This window comes from Phycodurus eques, chromosome 12 (genome assembly GCF_024500275.1).
Source record: "Phycodurus eques isolate BA_2022a chromosome 12, UOR_Pequ_1.1, whole genome shotgun sequence".
NCBI classification, from domain to species: domain Eukaryota; kingdom Metazoa; phylum Chordata; class Actinopteri; order Syngnathiformes; family Syngnathidae; genus Phycodurus; species Phycodurus eques.
In genome coordinates, this window is record NC_084536.1 from 5965911 (window position 1) to 5975547 (window position 9637).

The window sequence follows — 9637 nt, forward strand, 5'->3', positions numbered from 1 at the left end:
GAGAAACAATCCTTTTCGGTCAGGGTGCTCCAGTGGGGCTGGCGGACCTCCCTGGGTCCTGACATGTGGGCGTTGCCCTGTCTGTACCCCCCCCCCCCCCTCAACATCCCCCCACCCCATTGGGGTGCCCTGGCCCACCCTTCCCTGTTGCATAGGGGAGGCTGAGTCTGCCCTTCCTTATTGTGCTTGCACAGCAACTCCTAGGACACTAATACTGCAATGTCACTTCCACCATACACTGGTAGCACTGCCTGACTTAGTACCCCTGCCTGCCCTGTCCAATTTCTTCTCATAGCATCCTATCCTGAAAGGGTTTAGCACTACTTCCCCCATCCTCATAATATAGATAGAACCCAACTCATTCATCATTCTGCTATTGTTTTGGCTTGACTTATGTTTTTCTCCTGTTTTCTCTGTCTGTCCCCTCTCAAACCTTGTTCTGTCCAACTGCATTTCCCAATAAATATCTTCTGCGTTTTGATCTGGCAATATTCACAAGGCTCTAACTAAGACATTTAAATAGGCTATATTCAAGCTTTCAGACAAACTAATGCAATGAAGCCAGCCCAACTCCAGCTCCTGATGTCATTCACTAGGCCACAGCCCTTAAAGGCACACATGCAACACTACAGTTGTTGTGAGGACACTTTATAAAACCAGTTTATTTCTTGACATTGCCAATTTTTATTTTTTTTTTGTATACAAGTTGTATACAAGCTGCTATTTGTGGGGGATAAGAAGCATGCCTTGCCTCGAATAATGCCCCCTGAGAAGGGTTTATACTGTACTGTAATTGCCTACAGATGCCATTTTTTTGTCTACATGAATGTCCTCAATTAACTTCAACAGTTCTTGGACAGCAGTCACTGATGGTGTAGTGGTACATTCGCCTGATTTTGGTGTGGGCGGCGAGGATTCAGTTCCCATTCAGTGAATGTGTGAATGTGAGTGCAAATGGTTGTCCGTGTTTATATGTGCCCTGCAACTGGCTGGCGACCAGTGTAGTCCACCTTTCGCCCGAAAGGTATGCGGTATTGAGAATGGATGGATGGAATTCTTTACCAATAAGATGCCACCAGATGGCACCAAATACAATCCATCCATCCAGCCATCCATTTTCTTCCACTTATCCGAGGTTGGGTGACGGGGACAGTAGCTTTAGCAAGGAAGCCCAGACTTCCCTCTCCCCAGCCACTTCATCCAGCTCCTCCGGGGGGGACCCCGAGGCATTCCCAGGCCAGCCGGGAGACATAGTCTCTCCAGCCTGTCCTGGGTCGTCCCCGGGGTCTCCTTTCGGTGGGACATGCCCGGAACACCTTACCAGGGAGGCATCCACGAGGCATCCTACTCAGATGCCCGAGGCACCTCTTCTGGTTCCTCTCAATGTGGAGGAGCAGCAGGTCTACGCTAACCCTCTCCCAGATAACCGAGCTTCTCACCCTATCGCTAAGGGAGACCCCGGACACCCTGCAGAGGAAAGTTATTTAAGCCACTTGTACCCGGCATCTTATTCTTTCGGTCACGACCCATAGCTTGTGACCATAGGTGAGGGTCGGAATGGAGATCAACCGGTAAATTGAGCGCTTCGCCTTTCAGCTTAGCTCCTTCTTCACCACAACGGACCAATGCAAAGTCCGCATCACTACAAATGCTGCACCAATCCGCCTGTCAATCTTCCGTTCCATTCTTCCCTCACTTGTGAACAAGACCCCAAGATACTTGAACTCTTCCACTTGGGGCAGGATCTCATCCCCAACCTGGAGAGGGCACGCTCCCCTTTTCTGACTGAGGACCATGGTCTCGGATTTGGTCCAGTGAGCACGGTTGGGTCCATAATATGTAAGTGGAAAGCCAATCGTACCACCAGAAATTTGCCTCAATCAGGTGCTCCTAGCAAGATTTCTGAAAGAGGAGTGAAAACAATAATCAGAATAGTTGTCCAAGAGCCAAGGACCACCTGTGGAGAGCTTCAAAAAGACCTGGAATTAGCAGGTACTGTTGTCACAACTAAATAAATATGCTACTAGAGAGCACCAATATTGAGGAACACAAAGTATTCTAGTCCCCCTTCAACTCAGCACAAATGTGTGGTAAACTTCATCCAGGTTTTGTAAGTATTTTATAGCTGTTGAAGTCAGGTATTCTTCACCCAAAATATTTGGTTTAACTATACCCAATTAAAATGGCTGCAAATAGTTACCCTAAAATTATTGGGTAAATTCTATAGGTAGTTTTTTTTCAGTATAGGATGATGAAAATGTAATGAGGGTGGACATTTCAGCAGGATAATGATCCAAAACATACTGCCAAGAAGCCTCTCAATTGATTTAAAAGGGAAATAAAAAGCTGCGAGAATGGCTCAGCTAATCACCTGACTTGAATCCAAACGAAACTCTATGGAAAGAACTGAAACTCAAGGTCCATAAAAGAAGCCCACAGAACCTTCTAGATTTGAAGACTTTGTGTGGAGAAATGGGCAAAAATCACACCAGACCAATGCATGCGACTAGTTTCTCCATACAGGAGGCGCCTTGAAGCTGTCATTGCAAACACAGGCTTTTGTAGAAAGTAATACCAGTTGGCGTGTTCAATATTTTTTCCCTGTGTCATTTCACATTATTACACATATCTTAATGTCTGATCTTATTTGTTCTACATTCTTTGTATGCATGGATTACCTGGGTTCTTCCCAACATCTGGTGAAATTTTTCATGTCAATAGCACCTTTGGAAATACATTTAATGAGAAAAATAGTGATGTGTTAAATACTTATTTCAGTTTGAGGGTAACTTTTTAAATGTTTACTTTGTAATGTTATTTTTTATTTAGTGTACTATCTGCGATTGGCTGGCAACCAGTCCAGGCTGGATCCCGGCTCTCGCCCAAAGATAGCTGGGATAGGCTCCAGCATGCCCGTGACCCTTGTGAGGATAAGCGGCTCCGAAAATGGATGGATGGTTTTGAAATTCTTTAGATTACGTTAAATTGCCAATTTTTTTTTTTTTTTCAATTGTGGGGTAGGAGGGGGGGGGATGGAATGGAGGGGACTTATGAATAAATGTATGTTGATTAGGGTGGAGCTGAGCATCTGTCGCTAAGATACGTGAGACAGATGACAGAGTCTCAGTGTGCTTACGTGCCAGTGTTTTATTGAATTGAATTCTCGACGAGGTTTAGGATGTCTGGCCACGACCAATCGTGGCAGGACAACATTCCTCCTAAGTGCAGGGAGCAAGAACCAAAGTCCACACATTTAAGCACTGATGCCATTTTATTCAGCGTGTGAGAAAGTGCAAAGAGCAAACACTTGACGAGAATCTCTGTCTTCTTCTTAGAGGTCCATGAGACGCTTAATGGAGCCCACACGCGAGGTGGAGCCGTTCCACTCGTTAAAGCTCCGGTAGGGGCCGGGTCGCAGGTAGTAGGGGCGGCCCCTGTAGTTGGGCTGCTCGTACATTAGCCAGTGGCCATCAGCAACATTGCACGAGTTAAAGTTGGACACACGGAAGTGCTCTGAGAGGTTGGGGCAGTCATTGGTCAGCTCAATCATTTGACCCTCCATGTCAAAGTTCTCGTACAGACGCATCCTGAAGGAGCCGCTGTGCTAATGAGGAGACACGAAGTTCAAGTTAATTGTTATCATTTTCTTCATGGCCATTTTACCTTTCAATAATACTGTTTATCAAATAAAATTATAATTCTAAATGGAATGATTGATCCATCCATTTTCTATAGCCCTTGCCCTCATTAGGGTCACGTGTGAGCTTGACCATGGGCGGTCGTAGGCGGCTTCCCAGAGCGGCAGTATCTGGGGGGGGGGGCAGCACTGCGGCCACTTCAGCTGGTTTGCTCTGCACCCCCTGCCCCTTTCTCCCCTGTTGACAAAAGTTTTTTGATCCATAAAAAAAAATAATAGACATTTAATTTAATAATCGTCATTTATTTTTTTGAAGCTTCGTTTTTCTCTCAAAAGTGCCTCAGTAGCTTGCCGCTGATGCCGCTCAACTACCTTCCATGATGGCGCATGTAATTAAAAAAAACTAGTGGTAATCCGGGTCGGCCGCGATGTAACCGGAAAATCTGTGCCGACCTGGCGTTAGCAACAGAACCACAAAGCTGCAGCGTTTCACCCAAAATACTAAAGAGGATTGCGATGCAAAACCCCAAGAGTCAAAACTTGCTTTTCATGGCAATATGACAGCAATAGATGATCATCTAAAAAGCCAGCACATTGTAGCTGATTCACTTATTGATGAAAAAGGACAGTCATCTTGGTCAGCTATTTGGCTAGTTAGCTGCTTACTGATTAGTGACGCTACTTGCTTCTAGCTGTAAACGTTAATATTAGCTAATGGTGACGATTTTCTTAGCCTAGGTTATGTGAGTGATGGAATCTTATAAACACAGATGTGAATAGAAAATGCAATATGCCAGCACGCCGTAGCAACCCGTCTACGTGGCTGTATGGCGGCCACCTTGGTGGGGGCATCGTTCCCATCAAAGCCAATGCATGTACATTGAAGATAAATAAGTTGCTAATTTCTCAACTGATTTTTCTTTTTTTACAGATTTACTTTTTTGTCAATGTCAAAGCATGTGCTAATACAGAACATTTGGGAAAAAAATAAACTAAAATATCCTTACCTATGAAAGGATATTCCCAAATGCCTTGTTGTGGTTGTACATGAGTGTACATATATTTGGTTCCATTTTAAAAAGCCTTCAACATTTACAGCTAAACATTTTGAAAACTGGAGTATCGCCTTCATTTTAATTTGCAATATCATACATAAACATCATAAAACACTTCAGGAATACTGGCACAAGCTGCAAAGTTAACTGTACTATTATCTTAATTTTCTTATTTTTTTATTTGCACATACCTTAAAGGTCCCCTTCCATCAGAATATTTTTTTTTCTTTTTATGCATAACATAAGTCCAATTGATGTTTCTCAACCTATGCCATTTTTCAATTGAATGCAAGAGGCAATAAATGACAAAAGGCTTGCAAAATGACCGGATGAGATTTCCATGTATTTGTGACATAAAAAGTTGACTCGTCATTCAAGTACCTGCCCACCTTGTGGTTGGTACCCAACCACTCAACTCAGCTGAATGGCAAGACAGCGAGTGAGTCTCAGCTGCTGCCACGCCATAAAAATAGAGTCGATAACGTATACATGTGTTTTACAACAATACTTAACTATATTCATAATTTATTCATGTAGCAGTGGGCGAAAACACGGAGATTGCGGTCATTTTTGCCAGCAATGATCATCGCGGCAGGTTAAATTCAAATGAATGGGATATTATATTAAATATTTCCATATTTAAATGATGAGCAATCCAATAAGAGTGAAACTCATTTACATGTCACATAATAATAAGAACTCCGACCATCTCAAAAGCGAGGCAGCAAAGAACAACTAGAATAGCTTGAAAAGGGACATTTTGGGCATTTCCAACCGAGATTATTATGCAAACCCGATTAAAGGACATCAAAGATGATAAAAATTGAATTTTAAAAATTGATTGAAGGGGACCTTTAAACAATTAAAGCTGGAAGCTAATGATTGTTATATAAGAGCAGCTGCTTGCTGGTGTGATAAGCTTCAATTTTCAAACGATCCGATTAGATAAATAATCAGTGACTCGTTGATTAACTAAATGATGAATAACTATGTGTGGCAGCCCTAATTTTGACCGAGATAAGATTCTTTCCATCCCTGCCCTACCAATGTGTTTCGATCAGCACCTGGACACCTCATGCGGTACACTTGTACAATCTAATGAAATCCAACACAAGGATGTATCAAGAATTAAACATTTTTGTACCGATCATTTAACAGTAAGTTTATCCTGGTGGGCGCGAACATTTTGGTTGTTGCCATAAAAACGGTCAAAATATTTGAAACAGCTCTATGATGCATGACTGCAAACTACAATGACAATAAGATATATCATTAGTACATCTCAAAACTGAACATTATTATTTGGGAGTTAGAGATATAAGGCCCCCAACGACCTCACCCTGTAAACAATATTGTGTTAAAGGCATTACCATGGGGATGAGGCGGCAAGAGCGCACGCAGTCGTTCATGGACGTGGTGCCCATGCAGTCCGGGTTGTCCCCTCTGCTCAGAAAATACTGGTTGCCCCTGTAGCCCGGCCGGTCGTAGAGCATGAACATGCCGCTCTCCACACGGATGGAATGGCAGCGCTCGAACATGTCCTGCAGATCGGTGCAATCGCCAATGCACTCATAGTGGCGGCCCCGGAAGTTCCTGTCCTCGTAGAAGATGATCTGAAGGGCAAAATACATCAAAACAATCATAGACGTAAGATTATGTGCGGAATGAAGAAAAACATATAAACAAATCAGACCTTCCCCATGTTTGCAGTTGCACTTGGTTCTTGTTTGTTGGCAGAGCTCAATGCTTATATACCATTCTTGTTGTTAGAAACCTGGCCCGCCGTCAGCAGAGATTCCGTAGGAGTCTTCTCTCTTCTCTGGGAGTCATTGTGCCGCTTCCACAAAACAACCATGACGCCCGGAAAAGCCAACGCGGCGCTCCTCTTGTTGGTCATGTCAATAGGATTCATTCCATCACAGGGGAAGGATCGTTATCGCTAAACATGTAAACGGAGCTCTGGAAACACAGGACGAGAAACTCAGCAACATTACAGTCGAGGTTTTTACTACGTATCTGGAAATGCTTCAAATACGGTAAATAGAAATAGAAAAATTAAAAATGGCCGTGTGGCAACAACTTGGAAGGCAAAAACTACAGTGGTCTCTTATTCTCTTATTTGTGACTTAAGGGAGAGTGGAGTAAGTTGAGCCACTTTTCTTTTTTTCATGATCACTACAGGAAGGGAGTTAACCTTTTGGGCAAATACAGGAATTTATATTTCAGGATGTTGCGCTTCCCCTGCAAAAAAAGGCTGAGTTAATGTGACAACTTGAATTTTTTGAAATCTTTTTAGGGGTTAATACATTTAAAATGGTAGCCATGGGGTCAACCGGTTGCTCAACTGACCCCATGGCCACCATTTTTAATCTGTTAACCCCGCCAGCTAATATGGTGCACTTTTATGCTAGCTAAAGCAACCAATTTTGCAGCTCATAGCTCTCCGAACTGATGTATAAAACAAATTTAAAACTATGTACTTTGGTCTTTACACAATCATCATGAATCTTATGATAGAGTAAATTTACTTTCATGAGCGAAAAACTCAACTTTTAAGCTGTATAAATAATGAAATACTTGTTATGAAGAAAAACAGCACCATCTGGTGGGCCTGTGTCCTCCTTACCCTTTATGGAGTATGCATGAACAAAAAAGCTATTCATAAAATATGAAGAAATCCTGTTGCCATCTTAGACTGTTATTTATATTGGTGGTTGATTACACTCATTTTTCTTTTCCGACACCTTTGGGTGGCTATGTAAGAACTAAATGAATTAAAAAGGTGTTTCACCATATAATAATGTGAGTGCATAAAAAAAAAAAAAAAAAAAATTCACACAATATAATAATGTGAGTCAATAAAAATCTAAAGTAATGGTTTCATGAAGAAGAAAAAAAGTACAACATAAATCAGCAATAAATGTGACAGTTAAACAATGTATACATTCCAAGAACCACTGTTTACATACACAGAAACAACAATGGCAAAAAAAACGTAACTAAAAGGACGTTAATTATTGCAAGGAAAAAAAAAATCCACATTGCAATGTACGAATCTCGCAGCTTGATGTCATATATGCTCGTTTCCATTAGCATTAGCAGCTAGCTTTGCGAACGATCATGAAAATAGTTACACGGTGGGCCGGCCATGCGCTGTCTGGGCTTCTTGTTCATTACAGTCTGGTTTAGCCAGTGTAGTGTTCTGAAGAATGTCATATTGTCCATATATGTTTTATGTAGTGCTGCTTGCTTAAAACTAGATGTGGCCTGAAAGTAACCTTGGCCGCTGGCGGCCGTGTGTTTGTGTAACGTGTATATCACAGGATGGCGTACAAAGGGAGGAAATCGCAGAATGTTCCAGTCGACAGTTGGGCAACAAACAAGTCATTCCCTCGGACGGCGCCATCAACAGGAACCAAATAGGGTGAAGGCTGCAGAACAGGACGACAAGGAGTCACACGAGGTCCAACAGCTCCCGGATGACTCGCCCCTCCCGCAACTTGACTGTTATCTAGAAGTTGTGAGGGCTGCAAAGGAAAAGTGCTCTTTTTTTTCTCCATCTGCACCACGGGTGCGAGGTCGGTTTCAGGGAGAGAGAAACAGCCCAGAATTCTGTGACTCTGTACTCTTACTCAACTCCTGAGCTAAAGACGGAACAAATTGCAAGCTTGTGTAAGTTTCTTTATTGGTGATGCCCAAGTTTTGAAAATGGCTTGCGCTCTTTGACAATACAGTGTTAATGGCTCAACACACAAGGCATTTTTGTGGTTTCCTAAACAAATGATAGTTTTGGAAAGTTAGTTTAGTTTTTACGAGGATTCCACCCAAACCCAGTGATTTGTAAATTGCAGCTTTTCGCACCAACAAGCAGCTGCTCTAATACAACCATCATTAACTTCCAGCTTCAAGTGTGTAAAATATGTGCAAACAATAAAAAAGATTATTTGTAACTTTATTTTTTTCCAGAGAGATCATTAAGAACTGTTTTTTATGGACAATGTTGATCTGGTAATACCTTTAACTTTTCATACATTTTGCAACTTGTACCAGTATTCCAGACATGGTTATATATGATACGGTAGATTAAAATGAAGGCAATGCTCTGGCTTGTTAGCTGTAAATGTTGAGTGCACTTTAAAATGAAAGCAAAAACTATTTAATTTCAATGTACATGCATTGACAGTGATGAGAATGTTGCCCCCGCCAATGTGGCCGCCACGTACGGCATGTCACTACCAGCCTGCTACAGCACACTGATCTTCAATTCATAGAAATGGTTATAATGTTATATAAAACACATAACCTCTGCGCTAAGGCTAATGAAATCATCATCGTTAGCCTGAAACTAATGTTAACATTTAGTCTCTCACAGCCTTTGACGCCAATATTAGCTGCTAACTTGCCAATTAGTTTACCAAGATGGCTGTCCCTCTTTGTCAGAAATGTAATCAGCTTCAAGGTGCTTGCATTTTAACTGCTCGTGCATCACTGTCATTGCTGCCATGAAAGGCACATTGTCTTGCAGGTTTTACATCGCATTCCTCTTCGGTATTTTGGGTGAAATGCTCAAATTTCCCGCTCGGTTGCGAACGCCTGGGAGCCGTAGCTCTTCCAGGTACATCACACGGCTGACCCGGATGACCACTGTGCGTCACCAGAAAGACACAGGTAAGCACTCCTGTGCACCTGTGTCACAGCCAGAATGCAGACAACAGGCGAGCAGGCCGAGCAGCGGCAGGATTCAAGAACCTTTGACAGAAAATAAAGCTTCAAAAAAATAAACGACGACGTTGACAATTAAATTAATTGTTGACGAAGTCGTGACTAGTCGACTAATCTTGGCAGCCCTCGAGTCAGCACACACCCGACACTATTTAAAGTGCTTTTGATTAACCACAAATAAAGTTCAGCTGTTCTTGGACACTTTTCCTGATATGTTTTGTAG

The 9637-nt window shown here is 42.3% G+C and overlaps 1 protein-coding gene across 2 annotated transcripts; it reads right to left on the reverse strand.

The window, feature by feature from the left end:
* Positions 1-3286: 3286 nt before the first annotated feature.
* LOC133410256 (gamma-crystallin B-like) lies at positions 3287-6812 on the reverse strand. Of its 2 annotated transcripts, XM_061691134.1 has the most exons (3): positions 6386-6812; positions 6063-6305; positions 3287-3604 (listed from the first exon to the last, which is right to left on the reverse strand). In XM_061691134.1, the coding sequence occupies exons 1-3, from the start codon at positions 6392-6394 to the stop codon at positions 3332-3334; spliced, it is 525 nt and encodes a 174-aa protein (XP_061547118.1). In that variant the 5' UTR covers positions 6395-6812; the 3' UTR covers positions 3287-3331. The 2 variants fall into 2 exon arrangements, with proteins under 2 accessions (XP_061547118.1, XP_061547117.1); XM_061691133.1 differs by having other exon boundaries at positions 6063-6812.
* Between the last annotated feature and the right edge of the window lie 2825 nt (positions 6813-9637).